The sequence below is a fragment of the Botryllus schlosseri genome, chromosome 10, assembly GCF_051294905.1.
Source record: "Botryllus schlosseri isolate E-star chromosome 10, Bs_hap1, whole genome shotgun sequence".
NCBI classification, from domain to species: domain Eukaryota; kingdom Metazoa; phylum Chordata; class Ascidiacea; order Stolidobranchia; family Styelidae; genus Botryllus; species Botryllus schlosseri.
The window spans coordinates 20,033,026-20,054,105 of NC_137245.1; the positions used below are offsets into that span (position 1 = coordinate 20,033,026).

The window sequence follows — 21,080 nt, forward strand, 5'->3', positions numbered from 1 at the left end:
AATTTCATCTTGAGATATTGTGAGCGCATTCGATGCCAAACTAAATGTTGCTCTCGCAGGGGTTTTCCTTACATGTACGATTTCCAAAGATCCTTCATGTCTACTTGTACAAACTACTGATTTAGTTAGTTGAGGATCAACTAACTAACGTTTTTTTTAGTAGTTCTAGTTATACTTCTAGTTGTAGATTTTGAAAATTCAGTAGTTCTAGTTTTAGTTTCACGTTTCAAAAAAATTAGTTGTCGAACAACTAAAGCACGTGTCGTCGTTTTGCGCGAATCGAGATACTGGTGTTCTGTTGAATGATGCGGCCATTACTAGTTCAGAGTCATCACCACTAACAGTGGCGTAGCCAGCGGTTGGGTTTTTGAGGTCGAAATCTCTCCCATCTCAAACTTGAAACCGCGTCCTTTTTAAATGCCGAATCTATGTCTGATATTTCCGATCAAATAAGTATTATTGTGTTGCCTAGGAGAACAAACTCCAGTTCAGAACGGCCCTTAACTTGGGAATCCCTACGTTAGAGGTGGTCAATTATTTTTTTAGGAATGAGAAGCAGGAATTAAGTTGGCAGGCTAAGTCAGAAGTTTGCGCTATATTCTGCGATGTATTAATTTTTAAATGCTTTCGTTGGTTCTAGTTTTAGTTCCAGTCGCGGGTTTTGAAAAGTAAGTAGTTCTAGTTTTAGCTCTAGTTGCGGATTTTGAAGAGTGAGTAGTTCTACAGTTCTAGTTTTAACCAGTGACACCTTTAATTGGAAAAAGTATCCACTAATATTCCCTCTAAGCTGCACACGTGCGCAATTGCGCAATGCTGACACGGTCTTCGCGCAAAGAAAATCTAAGCTGCGCCGTGTTGAAGTGATGATCTATTTTTTAGTCGTTACGCACTGTCGTCCAAGGGAATTAGAGGGAACATTGGTATCCACAGACCCAAGCAATCGATGTGAAATATTCGCTAGCGGACGTAAAAGGAACGAGAGTTTCTTTGTAGGCTTACATATATGTGCTCTAAATCCTAATTAGAACAGAAGCCTATTTGTTCGACTCGATTCTCAAGTATATATCAGGAATTATGGTTTTAAATGCAAATCTAATTTATTATTCTGGATAATTTGGTTCCCGTTAATACATAGTTTTAACCATAGTTCGCGTGGAAAATGCAGATTCTTCTTTGCAGAGATAAGAAAGTTTAGGCTTCATCGACCCAGCATTTTTCAGGAGTGAGTTGTGGGTCTGGATTTACTTGTTGACGAGGTAGCGTAGTGGTATAATCCACAGCTGCAACATCAATGGGTTGCGGGTTCGGGCCGTGCTATACAAGTCGTAAGGTTGTAATGACTCGAGTCATCGACTCGAGTCGCGATTTATTTGTGAGTCGACTTGACTCGAGTCAATTTTTGTATTGACTCGACTTGTACTCGAGTCCTTGTGCATGACTCGAATCAGGTCATATGACTCGAACCTAGGATGACCAAAACAGGCATTTTATTGTAACTTCGAAGAATAGTAGAGTTACCACTTTATTGGTATTTCGTCTATCAGTCTTGATACTTGGAAAATTGGGCCAGAAACTGTCGAGACTGAGAAAAATTACTATATTATGAATGCGAGTCATTCTATATCACTAGAGTAGATTTGATTTCAGAGATTTTTAAATCGTAGACTTGAATATAATGATCTATTGCGGGTTACGCGTCAGCAGTTCACTCAAGTCGTATCCAATCCAACAAGAGGTTCACGCCCCAGCAAAAATGAACCAAGACGCGTTGTGGGTATTAACGAGCAAATGCAGGATATCTCCGATGATAAATTCGATTCTTATCATAGGCAAGTGGTTATCAAACTTTTTGTCTTCGCGGACCACTTTCGGACCATCACGAACCTCCGCGGACCCTCACGAAGTCTTATTTCAAATGTAGCTCAATTATATCGTGCAATCGTCATCTGTCTTGTGCAAAGGACGACTGTAGGCTTAGTGATAAACAGCAACAAAATGACTCTTCTTGAAAATAAAATAATACTATTCTTGTAAAAATTGGGTAGGCTTCTATTTCTTTAAAGCGAATTCTGCAACTGCATGTCTTGAAATACGTGGTCTTGTCTTGAAAATCCGCGCCTCCGATTTGATATTAACGAGTGCCGAAAATCCATTTCCACCAATATAGGTGATGGCGAATGAAATAATAACGCGTAACGCTTCCGACGACACATTTTGGGTATGATCGCAATACATATGACACCGAAATTGACCAACAATTTTTTTAATGAACATATAGCGTCAAGTCTGGTCATTTCTATCTAGCAACTTATCTTGAAGGTATTATGGAAAAATAGTTCTATATGTCACAGAACAAAATTGATTTTTGTAAACATGTCAAAGCCACCGTGATTGACCTTACTCATCCTACATTTTCTTTCACAATCCCCTACAAAACATCTCTAAACAGCAAAATGTTTGTATCAGTGGGCTATTGGCTATTTAGCAATTAAAATGAGTCTGCACAGTAGGATATTTCATTTCAGACTGCGATTCTGTTGATGTGAGCTCTGGAGTTTTACTGGTAATGAAGGGAAACTGCCTCGTGATTTTCGAATTGAAGAAAATACAAATCAACTATTTTGAGGCTTCACTGACCCCCTGAAAATACTTCGAGGACCACAGGGGGTCAGCGGACCTCCGGTTGAGAACCACTGTCGTAGGCCATACGTTTGCGCACCATTGGATTTTTCAGATATAATACCGACTGATAACCATCATGGTTTTATTCAAAGTTGAGGTGTTCAACTTTCAAGCTACCCTTATCTGTCTCCTAATGTAGTGGCCTCGATAGCACGGGGAAGTGCAATTATATAATATGATTCTTTAAGCATGTCTTTCGTATACTATCTCTTCAGTTTACTAGTCTCAATTTGAGGTTTTTCGTGTCTGATCCGCGAAACTGTCGTGTCACAATGTATATTCATCTTACGAAAGAATGATGCAACAACTTCTTCGCCTGTCGACGGAAATGTAAATGTATTGGTCTAACGCAGGGGTTTCAAGCCTGTTCATATTGCGTATCCCTTCGATCTATCCGCATATAAGACGTACCCCTTAAAAACAATGTAGCAAAATATACACAATTGAAAAGACAAAACACACACCAAACTATGTATTTACACTCTCAAACATCATTTCACACATTTAGCGCTTATCCACAGTTAAATCTATTTAAAATTGTTTTGGAAAGGTACATGCGTACAGACGAAAGTATGGAATATTTTTGACACTACTGGATGCGACGTTAGCATACTAGAATGAATCTGTTGCCTGGAAAGAACTTTAATAGTCTAGACCAGTGGTTCCCAAACGGTGGGGAATTCCCCACTGGTGGGGAATTCAATGGTTTCTGGCGGGGAATAGACGCATTTGTTCAAAATTATATACAGGACAGTCTACATATTCACGGAGACACATGGGCAATTACCGTTGCCAGTTAACTGCTCTGGAATGTATGTATCGAAAATGATATTGCGTGTTGCTCACGTGTTGCTTGTTGCGCGATTTAATATTGTCGAATATCTGATTATTGGGTTCCCTTGCCCCGTGAAAATACGTAGAACTTATAGAAATGGAGACTTCAGCGTCTGACATTACTGTGCCACGACGCACCGAGGCATATGGAGTTACGGCATAGGCCATGTAACATGCAACTCCGAGAAGTGTGCCAGAACGATCAGCGGCGAGAAGACCTTGGCCGAGAAGGAATGCCCTTTTGGTGACCCAAAACTTCTATATATGTACAATATACATATATGTTTAATTGGATAAATGGCTGGCGCCGAATGTTCCTGTCCTCGCGATCTGAACCCCTAAGGACAAATGCCATACCACTGGGAAAATTATTTCCCAGTAAAGCAATACCAATTTGAAATCGTGTGTGACTTTTAGTTTTGGCGATTTCCATATCTTTTGACATAGCAGATATAGGAGGTCACGAAATAGCATAATGTCAATATACCAACGGATCTGCCCGAAGATGTTCAATTCTTATTTAGGGGTCATACCTTTTCCGACACACCTCACTCATCTCTACCGGTAAATCTGATTACGTGAGCAGAGAGGGATAAAAAATTGATAGCAAAATATATGCAATTCCCGATCATATTTGCCGATTCAAACACAAATTATATAAATTTTTCGCGCTTCGCGCGTTTAGTCGTAATAAGGCGACGCACTAAACAGTGGACCCAATGTATAGCTGATAAGTTGCAGGGAAAAAGCGTACAGGCTCAGAGGGGGGTCTGGTGGCCCAAGACCAACGCTTTTTGGGCGGGGATGACAAAGTGCTGTTACGGTCCTGGTGGGGAATGAAGGTTCGGAATAAATCTGAAGTGGGGAATGAAGACAAAAAGGTTGGGAACCACTGGTCTAGACTCTAGTGCAATGCATAATCAGGTTGTCAGACCCAGAAGTCCGCTTCACGGTGATCATCGACAGTCCCATAAAGTCCCATAAACTATAGCCTGTTTATCATTGCACAAATGCACATAGGCACCACACTGAAGATTAAAATGGCGCTAGTCAAGTATAGCTTTCATAACAAGCAAATGACATTAGACCTGAAACAACTGATATGAGATATACATTGGGCTACTTAAAACTTATCACCGCCGCAGTAGAGGAGCATAAATTCATTATAGCTAAAATTTTCGAGCTTGAGGGCAGGGACGTGACTGAGTGGTATAAAAGAATGGCGGTTTGAGGGAATCCTTAAATAAACTTAAATTTCTTCCCGCATAAACGTTATAATCCGTATTCGAAAAAAATGTGACATTACCAGATAAATGATGTTGCTCGCGTACTACCGAAATTTATCTCGCGTGCCTCTGGTCATCTGGTGGTACGCGCGTACCCCACGCTTTGGCAAGACAATTTCCGCAGATGCATTATTTACAGTGATCCGCGATGGCTTACTAGAATGCACAATAGCTGTGGGTTATGTCTACAATATGACGAATAACAGCCCACTAAGTTGACAAACAGCTTCCGTAGCCGAGATATGCATGTTAGATGACAGTGCTCGTTTATACGTTACAGACTCTAGCAGCATGGTTATAGGCGGATATCAGTATGGACCAGCATTTAGCTAAGGAATTTAGAACCATAATTCTGTATCTTAAATCATTTTCAGATTCAGACAGTATACGATTGAATATTACATGATTACATGAACATGTCAACCTGGATTAAAGTAGCTTTGGGAATCGTGTTATGCTTGACTCAATGTCATGGCAAAAAAGACTATTCTGGGTAAGAAATTAAAAGAGGTCCGAACAAGCAATCGTATTTAAGCAGTTCCTTCACGAATACTCGAACATTGTATTGTACACTGTGACCAACAAGTTTCTCAAGAAGTTCAACATTGGAGTTGTTTGACGTACCATCTCGATTCGAGCTGACTTCTAATGATTTCCGTATTAGATTCCATATATTTCATTATCATATTTTAAATACTGTGTTCGAAACCAGACGGGGCAAATATCGTAGAATCCAACCTTGGCCAAAACCCTCATCCGTCTTCTGAGCAAGTCGAAGCCGTTGTTTCTGGCATTCATGGTGTTTCGACTACTATGTTCATTTATGCGATATTACTTTCCTGCTACTATTACTAATCTTGAAGCTTGTAGACATGTACACTGTACAGTGGCCAACTTTCGTTCCATTTGCTTTTTGTAAGCATGTGGCGACGAGGAGCCTAGATAGACCTCAAACTCGTAGGTGGGAATTCTGGATTCGATTTCGGTCGGAATCGCACTCGAAACCCACTGGTGTTGCAACTGTGGAACGTCCACTACGCTATCTCGCCACAGAAAACTGCAGCTAGCATGTCTACTCTCTGCCTGACCTCCTTGGTGATCTCCGACAATGCTTTCTGCGATTACATCATTATTACTGACTCAATGTGGCACTTATCGGGATTACATTGCAAAAGAGAGTCTTAATTTAGAAGCAAGTGGCGGAGAGAGAGAGAGAGGGAGAGAGAGAGAGAGAGAGAGGGCGGGCGGAGAGAAAAATGACGTCCGAAATGCATTGGACATTCAATTGTCCGTTGTCCATAGGCTCGGAATAGTCCTGCGAAAGCTATCTGAAGTCACCACGTCCCCAAGCTCTACTAGTAAATCTGATCACGTGGAAAGGGATATAATGAATAATTATTTGCACTATATGCAACGACCAATATTATGGAGAAAATTCAATCCTCAGTATGAAATTTTTTCGCGTCTCCCGTGACCACACACACACACACACACACACACACACACATACATGAGCAATTGGGCACGGACCTTAAACAGGAATGCGTGCTCTATTGTTAGTGGTCAAAAGGCCAGTCGTGAATAGGTTTTTCGTGCAGAGCCCGATAAGTTTGGTTTACGATCATATGGGGACCCAAGACTAACGTTTGTTTTGTGAGGAGCTGATGAAGTGCTGTTTCGGCCCTGCGCCATACTATCACACATGAATTTATTCTGCGAGTAGCAACATTACAATTTTCATTACAGTGACCAAGTTCTCACGATATATCCCGCAAGTGAAGAACAAGTCAAATTCGTCCAGCGACTTCCTGAGGTAGATGGCTTTCGAATTATTAATTGATCCGTATGAAAGCTAATTGATTCCCGTTTATGATATAGATAGAGGTTCAACTCAGTCATAAGTAGCCGGTATTTTCAGCTGATATAGTTCGTGATTGGGGTGCATTTCAAACAAAAATCAATTTCAAACAAGCATGTATAAAACATGGCCCTTGTTTAAAATATGTTCTTTTTAGCCATGACGTCACGAATCTCTGATTGTGATGCCACACTGGATTGACATTGACCACTGAAAATATTGGGTAAAATGTCTCACTTGATGAAATCGACTTGCGACCCCTGTATTATACGGACCAAAAATACCTTTAACCAGGACTACATCGTTATGCAGCAATTTTACGGTCGGCGATCATCATCACCACCAGAACACCCTTTTCCGCACCGATAAATAATCTTTATCTTTACATGCTATAACTGTTGAACGGACGACAATTTTTGGCTTCCAACCATTCCATATCGTATACGCTCACTATATCGGGTGGAAATCGTCCGAATCCTTATGCTACATAATTTTCTGAAAGTATTGATAAAGGTATTGTTTAAAACAATGCTTATAACATGATTTAAACAAAGTCCTTTAAAGCATTAATTGTATCAAATTCAACCATGCGGCGTAAAAGCCATGGCTATCGCATGATGTGTCTTTTATTCCGCGAATAGTACTTTCTTACCCTCCTAAATATTCGGTCGATATTGTCATAAATAGATGTCACATTCTGGTAGAGATCTCCACATATATTTCATTGGTTTTCCAAGTCGTTGATATAATTTTCACGAAGACATTCGCAGTGCTGCATCTGTGTTCACAAAAATATTTTCATGTCACTTATATGTTTGCTTTTCGACGATAATACAAATAAAACGTCAATCTTTTAGTTTAACTTATCTCTGCAAAGCACCGATGGTGTAAACCGGATATTCGAAGCGCAATGGATAGGACTATTTGATTTGTGATCATGTGCTTGCATTACTAATATGTATATAGTGAGTAGCCTACCAAGCACGTTCAGAGCTCTTTATGATTATTTATCCTTTACTTATGTGAATACATAACTATCCATGTAAAGTTTTGTGCAATTACAGGCTGACTTCTGGAGTCCAAAGTATGCAGAAGAAGTCAACATCGAAAAACCTGTGGATGTACTCATACCAAGGAAAGTTGCGATCAAAGCGATGGTTATTGGTCGCATACATAGTCTACTACAGGCCTACGTCACAGTGATATAATAATTTGGTAAACCCTTTTCAACAGGCATGTGCTTGGCAATGTAAAAGAATCTCTTGGTGAAGAAGATATAAGCTACAAGGTGAATATAGTCAAACGGGGCACTGCAGCCTGAAAATAGCATCAAAAATAGTATAGCACACTGCTCTTCAACCGCTGTTGGAATGGTACTCCCTTTCAACTCTTACACCTATACACGATTGCGCACGAGTAATGTTCACGGGTAGTCTGTGCTGAAAGCTGATGGCTAAAAACTTAACATTGCTAATCGCCCTCACGCACTAGAATCGTGATGACTAAAAAAAAATCAAAAATAGTTCACCTCTGCGATGAACATAAGGTGCTCGTTTCATTGTGTCCCAGTCGCGGTGTCTGCTAGTGTTAAGGACAAGTCACAAGTCACAAGTCATTTCAAGTCATTGCACAAATTGACTTGGGTCAAGTCAAGTCACTCGATTTTTGGAGGTGACAAGAGTCAAATCAAGTCAAGTCACACGTCTAGTCAAGTTGTATTTTCGAAGTACGGGGCATTATTCGAAGTCGTTGCATTTTGCAAGCTCAGGGGCGGGCAACATACGCCTTACGGCCCGCGACGGGATTTTGCGCGGCCCGCAGACAGATTCTACCCCGAAAGAGAAATTTCAACCTGACATTGACATATGAACAAATTTTTACGTCACTTAATGAATCCAAATTTGCCAACCTGAAAATGGTAACCTTGAACCTGTTCTGTTTTGATCACGGACATTAACAAGACAAAGCTGGGTTTGAATCTAACTAGTGTTTTGGGTTTAGTCCTTACTAAGAGTTTCTACGTCCGACATGGAGCCAGAACTAAAAGATCAACCACAGATGTCTCATTGACTTCAACCGCTATTGTGCATTACGTTCATAAATTCATTAAATACTGTTTTTGCTCTATGCTACAAAATTCAAGTTTACATTTATTCCTTGTATAGGTAGATAAATACGCAAATAATGTATCGATTCAGGAATCCGGCCCGCCACCTTCATTTCCCTTATACGGCCCGCCGACTGGAGAAGTTGCCCGCCTCTGTCTAGCTCAGTGGTTCTCAACCTTTTTGTAGACACTCCCTCTTTTATGATAGTGAAAAATTTCTCGCCCCTTTATCGTCATATCACAAAATCCAACCGGGATGCTATAGCAACCCCAACAAATTGTTTGATGGCGTGGAAGGTTATGACTGTTGACGAGAGGAAAAACATGATATTCGGTCTATATTTAGAGAAACACGCTTGAATTGGAGGTAAATTGCGCCTAGCGCGAATTTTTTTGTCAGTTTACAGCTTCTTCGCGCCCCGTCAGTTGCTTTCACGCCTCCCCAAGGGGGGCGTCCCCCCAGGTTGAGAACCACTGGTCTAACTGCTTGGAACACAGATTGGGTCGCCATTTAATCTGAATCAACTAACCAATATTAAGAGCTAAATATACATTCAAAAAGGCGCTGCAACAAGCACGTATACGTAGAATTGCTAAACTACTCAAGTAACTGCGTAGCCGAAATAGAGGATAGAGTACGAAACTTTAGAACAGTGGTTCTCAACCTGGGAGGCGTGAATGCATCTGAAGGGGACGTGAATAAGCGGCCAACTGAAATAGTTTTTCGGGCTCTGCCCGATTTACCTCCAATCCAAGCGTGTTTCTCTATATATAGACCGATTTCATATTTTTGAATTCTCTCATCAACAGTCATAACCTTCCATGCCATCAAACAATCCGATGGGGTTGCTAGCATCCCTGTTGGATTTTGTGATGTGACGATAAGGGGCGCGCGAAATGTTTCACTATCAAAAAGGGGGGCGTGTCTAAAAAAGGTTGAGAACCACTGCTTTAGAAAGTTGAATCAAATTGATATGGTATGATACAACACTCTAGCCGTGTAGCCCCTACACATCATGAAATACAATTATAGCCAGCTCCAATTGTTGACGAGTAATATAAACGTATACACGATATATTCGGTCGAGGTAAATCATACCAGAGGGCTGGTTGAGGTGGACACAGAGCACTGTGGCAGTTTATGGAACAGAGATACATTGCCGTTTGATTTCCCGTTAACAGTTTTTGAAGACATAAGCTGTGAGTAAGCTCTGGTCACTTCGTTGTGGCCAATTGATTTGTGATATAGCAATTGAGGATAAGTGAAACGCACACTCGCACAGTCATTGAATGATTGGTTTCTCTCGCAGGTTACACCAGCGTATCGCGAACAATCCGAATAGATATACAGTTATTTAGTAGACACCAATTACTCGATGACCTGTAATTAACTCCTAAATTCTGCTGCGAGTAACGAGTCAATAAATCCACATTTCTGAGTCAAGTCAATCAAGTCATTCAAGGAAGGTGACTCGTGTTATACCAACACTGGTTTGTAGATCACCTCACACAAGTGATACACCCTTGAAGCATTCTGGTATACACCCTAGGCATTAGGGTGTACGATACAGCCGGTTGAAGACCATTGGTATAGTACAGTCGTTCCCTATCATCCCCAGTGGGCGATTTTGAGAAACAGAAGGGGGGGGGGGGTGAAAATACCAAATCGGGTGATTGAGGACGATAGGGGGCGAAATGTCGAAACATCCAATGAAATATATTGAATTACCACTCGTGAAGATGGCATATTCTGTTCAGACGCGAAAGTTGTATAAAAAGAACAAGCAAACGGAAAGTAGTCGCGGAAACCGGTTTTCCGAGCACTGTCTCAAAAAATGACCTTTTTTTAGTCAATTCATCAGCGATCAGAGTTAGGTGAATAAGTTTGCCGTTTATATGTCCTCTTTTTTCGACAGTAAGTCTGGTGAAACAAGTTCAATACGTATATAATAAACACAAATACATATGTTCATCTCGAAAGATTTGGAGTGGAGAAGTAGCCCCACATACGCATGCGGATGCAAGTGTAATGCTCTATAAAACACCAGAAAGCCGCAAATTACACATGCCCATTGTCATACTGGCCAGTAACCCACATTTAGTTGTATACTGTATTGCATGTATGAAGATGACATTGAATAAAGATAAATTACATATGAATTTCGTAGTCTTACCCCTCAATATACTGCAATTAGTGGTTCGGATAAATTGTGTACAACGAACTTTACGAACCGATACCCGACTTTTTCTAATCACAGACCTTGTTAAGGTTATGATCGAAGATGTTCAAGCTGCTATGGATAATCAAGTTAAAGGACGAATGAGCCGGGCAGGCCATGAGTTGGTGCATGATTATAACGTCTATCACCCAGTAGAAGAGGTAAAACTGGGATATCGCATCGTTGTTTGTCCTAGCTATCTCAGCTGATTCATGCGAATCTAAATCCGTGTATAGATTGAACAGTGGATGGCGGACATATCCGCTGAGTACCCTTCGCTGGTCACGTACGAGCAACTGGGAGTTTCAACTGAGGGCCGTAACATGCACATGATGACGATATCCACTAATCCAGACAACCCAGCCATTTTGATCGACTGCACTTTCCATGCAAGAGAATGGATCAGTCCGGCATTTTGCCAATGCTTCACCCGAAACGTAAGATAGAAGTACAGGGATGATGCGAGAGGTTGGTATGTAGACTATGTAATAGGGATGGCTCGAACTACGGCTGGTTTGAACTTCTCCCAAGCCACACAGAGCTATGGACGCAGCCACTTAGCGACATGTGTTGACAATGCAATACACTGCTTTCAATTTAGAAATGAAATGGCACGTAATACAACATAAATAGTCTAAAAAGCAATGGTTCTCAACCTTTATGTCTTCGCGGACCCCTTTTGAACCGTCGCGGACCCCCACGGACCGCCAAAATTTTAAAGCAAATCTACCTCAATTATCGGGCAACCGTCATATGTCTTGTGCAAATATTAACTGTATATAGGCTAGTGATAAACAGCAGCAAAATGTATTGTCTTCAAAATAACATCATACTTTTTATGTAGAAATTGGGTAGACTTTTATTTGAAAGCGATTTCTGCATCTCTTGAAATATGTGATTGTGTCTCGAAAATCCGCGTCTTCGATATGATATGAACGAGTGCCGGAAATCCATTTCCGCTGATATATGTGATGGCGAATATAATAATACCGCGTAACGTTTCCGACGAGACATTTTGGTATGATAGCAACAGATATGGCACCAAAATTGAGAGACGGATTTTTTAATGAACATGAACAATGAACATATACAATATACATATACGACGTCCAGCCTAGTCGTTTCAATCAAGCATTCAGCTCATCTTTATAAGTTATTCCGGAATATTGGTTATGTATATCACTGGAGAAAATGGGTTTTGCAAACATGTCGAAGTCACCCTGATTCACCTGCATGACTGCGACATTTATATTTTCCCACAAATCCCAACAAAATGTATATTCTGTTAATGTGAGTCCTGAAGTTTTAGCAGCGATGAAGTGAAAGTGCCTCGTGATTTCTCTAACTTAAAGCAATACAAATTAGGTTATTAACCATTTTGCAAATTTAGAGTGTTCGCGGACCCCCCGGTTGAGAACAGCTAGTCTAAAGTGTCGTCTCGGCCCGCTGACGTATTTTCTGCTTCAAAGTTGACCTTCCGGAAAATAATTAGTCACCTCTGCCATAAACAGTAATATGATAGGCTATATGACCTTTTTAATAGTCACGAGTTTTCTCCAAATCTTGCACCCAGGACACTCAAAGTGCTAGAGTGCCGCAAACAATTTATTATTATCAGAGAGAGCTGCGAAGTCTGTAAGGTCGAGAACCACGGTATTATAGCCAGTCAAGTATTGTATACATTTACAGAGTGTTTCGAATTCGTAATGTCACGTCGTGGGTTCGTGTTGTAAAGATCCTTTCACGTACGTTAGTGTCCCTGGCGAACCAGAACCCAACGTTCGCTCCGTAAATATTTTCAGTTGCTCGAAGGATATGGAACCGACCCGCTCTTCACGAAGCAATTGAATAGCCTGACATATTACATAATTCCTCTCATTAATCCTGACGGCTACAAGTACTCCTGGGATGAGGTAAGGTGTTTGTATTACGATATGTCGGTGATTTTGCTCTTATATCAGGTTCAGTATCCGCAATAGTCCGCTGGAGTTTATGCATATCCCTTTCCTCTTTATATAACAGCAGGGTTGTAATGACTCTAGTCGCGATTCTTTGGTGACTCGACTCGACTCGAGTCAATCTTCGTATTGAATTGACTTATACTCGAGTCATTGTGCCTGACTCGAACCAAGTCATATGACTCGAGAATAGGACGGCCAAGACAGACATTTCATTGTAACTTCGAAGATTAGTAAAGTTACCCATTATTGGTATTTCGTCTATCAGTCCTGATACTTGAAAAATAAGGTCAGAAACTGTGAAGACAAAGGAAAATTACTATATCACTCGAGCAGAGTTGAAAAAAGAGGGTTGAACCGGATTGAACTGAAAATTCTATTAGCTGACTCGGTAGTGAATTGAAAATGACTCGATTTGACTCCAGTCAAAACTATAAAAGTATAATTTACTTGTGACTGTGACCGCGGAACCTTGTTTTTTTGGGGGTATTCATTGTGTTTGTCAACTATACTATGGTCATTTACACCAGGCCGATATTCTTGTTATTTTCCGTAACTGCCGACTTATAGTACGGACCAACTCTAGGCTTCTTGTAAGACACCGCTGACGCGAATGATGTGGCGAGGAGGAGCCTAGGTCAACCTACAGCACTTAGGCATCGGAATGCTGAAACCGACCTGGGTCGGACTCGAACCCGTAACCATTGGTGTTGCAGCCGCGGATTATACCACTGCGCTATCTCGCCACACATAGCTTATGGTTACAGCCCTTTATAACAGGCGACTTAAAAACTATTTTCCTATATGTGGTATTTATAAACAGTTCTATTCCTGTAAGGCTGGTTGTTCGGCATTTAATAGGTCAGGTATGCGGAATGAGCTGTATACAATTAAAGTCAATGCACAATGAGCGCAATGGTGTGAGTAGGCCTACTGTAATTGTACTTATTCTAGTCAAGTACAGTGAAAAAAGACACTTCCGAGTGCTGAAATTATATTATCAACGTGGTTGATTTCTATTCTTTTTTCCCGCCGCGGAATCTTTGAAACCTATAGGCCAATCGTATCACAGCGCCCGAAGTACATAGAAAAACGCTGCGCACGTTAGTGGGAATGACATTTATGAGAAGTCTTGATCAGCCCGCCGAATTTGGACAGCTGGCATTAGTTCCATTGTGGTCGCATGTTTAAACTTGTCACGTCATTCACACTTTTATGGCGTCATAACGAGATATACTGGAATACTAGACTCGACTCGAATCATGATATTCGATTCTGGATCGAATCAATCGGGCGCTTGATTTTGCCTAGCCGTAGTTTTAACAACCTTCGTGCAATATAGACATCGCCAATCATTGCAATAGACTTATTTCGTTCTGAGTTGAGTCATACTTACAAAGTTTGAGTTTTGATGAAAACGTATATTTTAGGAACGCCTGTGGAGAAAAACGAGGTCGAAATACGAAGGAGACGAGTGCTACGGTACTGACGCGAACCGCAACTGCGACGCCAACTATGGCGGAGAAGGTTCGTCGGGCGATTCGTGCTCCATTACTTACAGAGGTCCTTACGTGGAAAGCGAGCCAGAAGTTAAAGCGTTCGCCGACTTCACCCGGGCTCATTTATCCAAAATCATGGTGAGCACAAATGAATAACATGTTGCTTCTCATACCAGAGCTTCTGAGAAGGATTATGCAGATAATCCAAACCCAGATGGGAGAACTAAAATTGAGCGAATGTAACACCTGATATACGTGGTAACTGGTAACATGAAAACTTGATCAAAGACTGAAAATATGAATATATTGACGAGCCGGCAGTGAGCAGCCCAAGAACAGATGTGGTTAAAGTGGTCATCATTTGTACTCAAGTAGAATTAACGTCGTAATTTCTACTGAAGTACAAGCAGGTGTAGTAGTCTTCAAGAAAGTATAAGAGTTAGGTATTTTAGACCCAGTGTTTCCTAAAAAACTAAAAAAAAAGTGTTAAGTAGAAGTGAAAGCGGTCTACAATTATAACCGTATAAGTAAACTGTGCAAGTGGGCGAAACTTACTTGAGTACCGCGAGAAAGTTAAAGTACTTCGTTGCTGACCCTCTCTGCCTAGGACCGAAATATCGTTGATTTATGATATTATTGGGACTTGGGTCACGTGGTTGGCTGCGTATAGCAACAATGGGCTGGTTATCAAGTTTGTCTGTGCGTGTGAGTGCGTATGTTTGAGTTTATATTTAAATCCTCGTTATGGGGTTGTAAGTCTGCCATAGTTTTTCGGCGACAGAAATCTGAGTCGTGACCATATTAGATGCGTTTGCTCCACATGTAATCTTTTCGAAAAAAGGCACACGGAAATATTAAGGGCTGTACAGTGTTACTGCGGTACGTAACACTGCAAAATTCGTGTAGTGGTGAGGGATGGGTAATGGCTCCTTTCCTTACAGTGTATGTAGCTATTGACTGTATCAGTAAAGGCCAAGTGCGGCCAACCCGTGGCCCGCAAGAAGGTTTTGAGTGGCCCCCAAGGTAATTTTCGAAATTTGTTATATTATCAAAAAATAATTATCCATGTAATTTATTGTGAACCTGCAATGCCAACCAAAATTCTATTAGCCTATACAAATGTGAAATTTGGGAGGTTGATGACTAAAATATCTGTTCCGACACATTATCGTAGCCAGGGGCCTTCCACATTTACGTAGAATCTTCGTATATGACCATTAAGTAGAACATTTATTCGACTTGAAAATTTTCTAGGAATTTTACGCGATTTATCGTCACTCAATTTCTTGGTTTTTGTATTGGTACCCTCTCCAAAGTCGAGTCTAACTGTTTTCGTCTAACTGTGTCGCAAAACATGCGACTTCGCGTGTGTACCCGAAGAAAAATCGTCGGCGATGTAACCTTGGCGCGAAATGATCGAGGCATTTTCGCCGAAACCTTCGATATTGATACGTCCGGTTGTCAAATCAGCCGAACGGTATATAGAGGCAACTCGGCATATATGCAATCAACAATATTACTGACCGTATTCATTTATTATATTTGCGAAATTTTCGCGCTTTGCGCGGCTAGCACTTTGATCTACGATTAGCTTTTATGGCATAATTGTTGCCGAATTTGATAAGATGAGTCTTGTTTGCACGGGGACCTAATGCGATTCGCTCCTATCGGTAGACTAATAAAATGTAATCAACATTTAAGTGGCCCGCGCAATGGCTGGGAAATCTCATGTGGCCATATAGCCGAAAAGGTTGGCCACCCCTGGTATAGGCTCTTGATCAGTGGTCCTCAATTGCCCATCCGTGGACCGGTGCCGGTACGTGACACGTTTCCTGCATGCCAGTCAAATATATTTCAATTTTATATTTCAATTCCAAAATGCAAGAATTTGGACTTTTGTCCAATAATATACAATGGTGCAAGTGCTGTACAAAACTGCTTGAAAGTAACCTATATAAATTGTCCCGAACAACGGGAAAAATGATATGTGAAAATTACTGACACTTTTAAACGAACTTTGAACTTTGCAGATGGCTTTATTATTATATGTAACACGAAATATGACATATTCATTCCACCATAAGAAGCCCCGCATTCCGTGCATGTGACGAAGCTTACACAAGTCTTTCATTGCAGGCGTACGTGAGCGTTCACAGCTATTCGCAGCTGGTCGTGCTTCCACGTTCTTACACTGGTGTGCCGACTCCCACACTTGATGTCCTGGTGAGTTGTTCTGTTTCTGCTTTTGTAGGCTACTGTACATGTACTACATTGTTATAAATTAACCTATATGCAGATGAAGTACGCCAAACAAGCCGCTGACGAAATCTATCGCGTACACGGCACCGTCTACACGTACGGCCAAGGGTCAAGCAGTCTGTGTGAGAATTTACGTTGACAGCAGAATCTATTGATGCACAAAAATAGAAAATGAGTTTTGACGAGACAATAACTTTGTGTAGCGCCAAGACGCGGAAAAGCGTGATCTGATTTTGTGACCAGTCTCGTAGGTTCTTTTTCACTTGGCGATGAGGGGAGTTCGATTCACGCTAGGCAGGGATACATAGATATATAAGTTCTATATGTCCCTGTCCTAGGTCAGAGGTCCATGACCTTTTTTCCTCCGGCGTTTCTTTTCAGAAACTGCCAAGGTCTGGCGCCCCCCACCCCCGTATATTAAGTACTGTACGGAATTAGGTCGAAGTCCAGTCGGTCTTTTTGGGTTGGGACTTTACTATTGGAGAAATATTTCGTGCTTGAATTGCGCCCGATGACCACTTTACTAATGAAATATGGGCAATACTGCACCCACTTCTTAACTGTAGCATGAATGTACTCCAAACAAAACAATGCCTACTATACAAGCCAAAAGAGTGCGTTTCCCACCCAAAAAATGGCACATGCAAAGAGAACATAGCCCAGAAATATATCCTACTTGCCTACATGCATACCTCCCTACTTCACCACGTGCGAGAGTCATTTGTATTAAAATGTTGTGTTTGATATATGTCGTGGTGTAAGTCCGAGGTAGGTTTTTGTTTCGCGTATCACGGGCTTATATTCTCCCTTTTTCGCAAAGAGTGCACACTGCACATGTGAGGCCGTGGTTCGCAACACTAAACAGTATCATGCTTTATGTTATGATGATGAAATATTCTGACGATTCGATTGTGTAGCTCCCAAATGCGAGGATATTTAGTTTGGCCGAAAAAGGCATCTCTGATGTACGAAAGGCCCTCACTCTAAAATGTGGTGAAGTGCCTCTTTCTCCAAATTCTTAAGGCTGTGCGCTGCAAGATGCAGTACCTGGTTTAATAAAATCCTTAAAAATAACCCTATCTAGCGTGACGGGAGTGTGTTAAGCGAGAATTTGCGATACAAAAGTACGCGCATAAGAGTTCGCTAAATTCATTTGACAAACCACTAGATTTATGGAAACATGTTGCAAACGTCGTTGGCATGCTTCGCGCCGAGCGCGACGAAAAGCTTCGAGATTTGATACATCTTGTCGAATGTAAATTTGCAATGAGAAGTCTGTGCAACAGAACTAGTGTGCTACATTGCGCTATTATATAAGCATATGATTCTATGAGAACTATACCGTACCAGCTACTGCGACGCAAGTTTACTCAGCGCCCCTCATATCGCCCTGTGTGTTCAGCCCCCTTCAAAATCCAAATCGCCCCCTGGGATGGGAGGGCAGCTGGCTGGCTGGAGTCAGGTTAAGAACCACTGCCCTAGGTCATGCGTCAATTAGTTTTGCAAAGTTAAGAAATCGTAGTCAACATTCTCCGACTGAAACTCTGACATTTCACGTTTAAGATTTCGTGTCGGGTGGTTCAAAAGACTTCGCCTATGACATAGGAGTTCCGTGGACCTGCACTCTAGAGTTGCGCGACACCGGGGAGTATGGATTTTTACTTCCAGAAGATCAAGTGCGTGATTTCAATGTTGCAAATACGAATTCATGTAATATTGTAAATCATTCAAATCATATTTTAGATTGAGCCAGTTTGCGTGGAAACAACTGCTGCTCTTCGGTCTTTCAGCGACGCTGCAATCGAATTGTGGCTTAACAGAGATTAGAAGTTATGCATGATCTTTACAAGATGATATTTCGAAGCTTAATTTAGGAAAAAAACAGTTGGAAATTGTAAATCTTCCGTTTTGGGGTAGTCAGCATTCAAATTGAAATAAGAATCACTGCTGTACCGCACCTTCGACCTGTGTTTTAATCATGAGCGAATGCGAAAATGTTTCCGTCTGAGAGGCACTCAAAGACGTTTACATGCAGCTATCAGAGATCGAGTTAACTCAGTGTATACAGTGCCTATGATTGATTTATGCCACTGCTTCAATTAAGAGGAGGGAAGGTAGAAGAGGTATATCCGTAAGATAATATTTCCCATTGTACTTCAACATTGCTACCGTTGCTAGATAACTAATATTCCCCTCCTAACCCGACCATATATAGCCCGCCTATATGAATATCACTGTTTTAAATACGACCGTCGATTTTTTCCAACATTACAGCGGCACAACAACATAGCAAACGTAGCTGTTCAAAATGTGGTGTCCCAAATAATGCACATTGCGCATACTAGATGTTACACTTACATTAATTGGGCAGAGCCGCACGGGGCAGTTTACGCCGACTGCCGACGAATTAGTTACAATTCACCTCTCTAACTATATCTAAAATAGTTCGAAGGTAATCAATCTTCGCATGAGGAAGTAACAAAATGGATTTACAAAAGGACCATATAAAATTGTTAATTAGGGCATGCGAAGAAACAAGACATATTGAAATCTAGAATAGACACCAAGAACTGCCCAGAACATGAACGAGAAAGATTTCGACGTTTCAGAAATCGCACCGTGCATCTCATTTCGAAAAACATGGTCAGGACTCAACTCTCTCCTACACCAGAAAAAAGGCCATAAGCCTGTTTCGGAAATTGTGAATTCGGATACCGGAAACAAACTTTCAGCCCCGGCGGCCATCGCGAATCACTTGAATGATTATTTTTGTAACGTAGGCCCTAATATTTCTTCTTCTATTACAAAACCTGTGTCGGTCAGGTCAGAGGTGAGATCGATATCCCAGTCGATTGTGCTTGAACCTACGACCAAATACGAAGTCGAAGTAGCCATCCACAAACTGAAATCGCACAAGGCCGTCGGCTATGACTAAATCCCATCATGGTTTCTAAAAATGTTAAGCTTGCATATCGGTCAATATATGGTCCACTTTTTCAACTTCATGATAGAAAATGGAGTCTACCCGAGCTATCTAAAAAAAGCCAGAGTAGTCCCTGTACACAAAGCTGGGGATATAATTAATGTCACCAACTACCGTCCGATATCCGTTCTCCCATGCATCGGGGTTGTATTCGAAAAGTTGCTCCTCTCCCGCATATCCTCATTCCTCGCCAAAATGTCTGTCATTTCCCCTCAACAATTTGGCTTCCGAAACAAACAACAAACCGCTCATGCCCTCCTAACAGTGGCCGAACAGTATTATGATATCTCAGAGAAGCGAAATGTGGGATGTAGCATTTTTCCCGATCTAAAAAAAGCGTTTGACTGCGTAGATCATAAAATTCTCATCTCGAAATTGGCGCGTTACGGACTTCGGGGCCCACACCTTGAGCTCATGAAAAGTTACCTCACTGGACGCCAACAAATGGTTGCGATCTCAAACACCTTGTCCTCTCCTCAGCTGGGGACCTGTGGTGTACCCCAAGGCCCAGTACTTGGACCGGTCCTCTTCACCTTATATGTCAACGACATTTTTGAAACCTCCTCATTGAACACCACACTGTTCGCTGATGATACTCACCTCCTTTCTTACGCATCTTCGACGGCAGTGCTGGATGCCCTGACTGGTGACCAAATGCCTAAAGTCCATGAGTGGACGGCCCAGAACAACCTTTGCATAAACGCTTCGAAATCCCAATTGCTGACATTAAATTCAAAAAACAACCTAACCGTTAATATCGCTGGTCAGCCCGTTTCCAACACAGATAATTCCAAATATCTCGGGGTTCTAATGGACTCGAACATGTCCTGGAAGAGTCATATTCAGTCCCTAGACACTAAATTATCACCGAAGTGCGGCCTGTTCTACAGCCTTAGGCGCTTCATGCCAGCATGGGTTCTTCTGATACTCTTTAAATCCTTAATCCAATCGAAGTTAGATTATGGCATCCTGTGTTGGGGGGCTGCCAGTAAAACTGCACTCAAGCCACTGCAAAAACTACAGCATAAAGTACTCCGAATCATAGCTAGAGCCCCAAAGGGGCCTGGTTGCCCATCCAACAAGTCGCTGCTGAAGAGATTCGGCGTCCTAAACATAGAAGATATGCGGAAACTAGAAATCGCCAAGTTTATGTATCAGTTCCACTGCGGTCGTTGTCCCGAATATTTCAATGATTTCTTTACCTCGGAATCGAAAGCGCACAAAGGCCTACAACACACGTGCGTCCACGTCGTCCAAATATCATATGATCGACCGAAAAGATCATCGCTCTATAAAATATGCCGGACCTGATGTGTGGAACAGTATCCCGCCGGCCATCCGACAGTCGACGAGCATGTCCACATTCAAGTCGAAATACAAGCAATTACTATTAAA

At 41.6% G+C, this 21,080-nt stretch overlaps 1 protein-coding gene across 1 annotated transcript; it reads left to right on the top strand.

Moving 5' to 3' along the window:
* The first annotated feature begins 5,151 nt into the window (after positions 1–5,151).
* On the top strand, positions 5,152–18,659 carry LOC145447855 (carboxypeptidase B-like). The gene is made up of 12 exons (XM_080326120.1): positions 5,152–5,295; positions 6,549–6,615; positions 7,725–7,793; positions 7,892–7,948; positions 11,037–11,147; positions 11,223–11,423; positions 12,789–12,899; positions 14,375–14,581; positions 16,580–16,666; positions 16,740–16,824; positions 18,266–18,378; positions 18,446–18,659. The coding sequence occupies exons 1-12, from the start codon at positions 5,213–5,215 to the stop codon at positions 18,527–18,529; spliced, it is 1,275 nt and encodes a 424-aa protein (XP_080182246.1). The 5' UTR covers positions 5,152–5,212; the 3' UTR covers positions 18,530–18,659.
* The last annotated feature ends 2,421 nt before the right edge of the window (positions 18,660–21,080 follow it).

What these genes read in the sequence shown, in the direction of transcription:
- LOC145447855 (XM_080326120.1), top strand. Translation starts at nt 5,213, where the DNA reads ATGAACATGTCAACCTGGATTAAAGTAGCTTTGGGAATCGTGTTATGC. An exon ending in TCGTCCAGCGACTTCCTGAG is followed by an intron (nt 6,616 to 7,724) that starts GTAGATGGCTTT and finishes GTGCAATTACAG; the next exon opens with GCTGACTTCTGGAGTCCAAA. An exon ending in TCTATCACCCAGTAGAAGAG is followed by an intron (nt 11,148 to 11,222) that starts GTAAAACTGGGA and finishes ATCCGTGTATAG; the next exon opens with ATTGAACAGTGGATGGCGGA.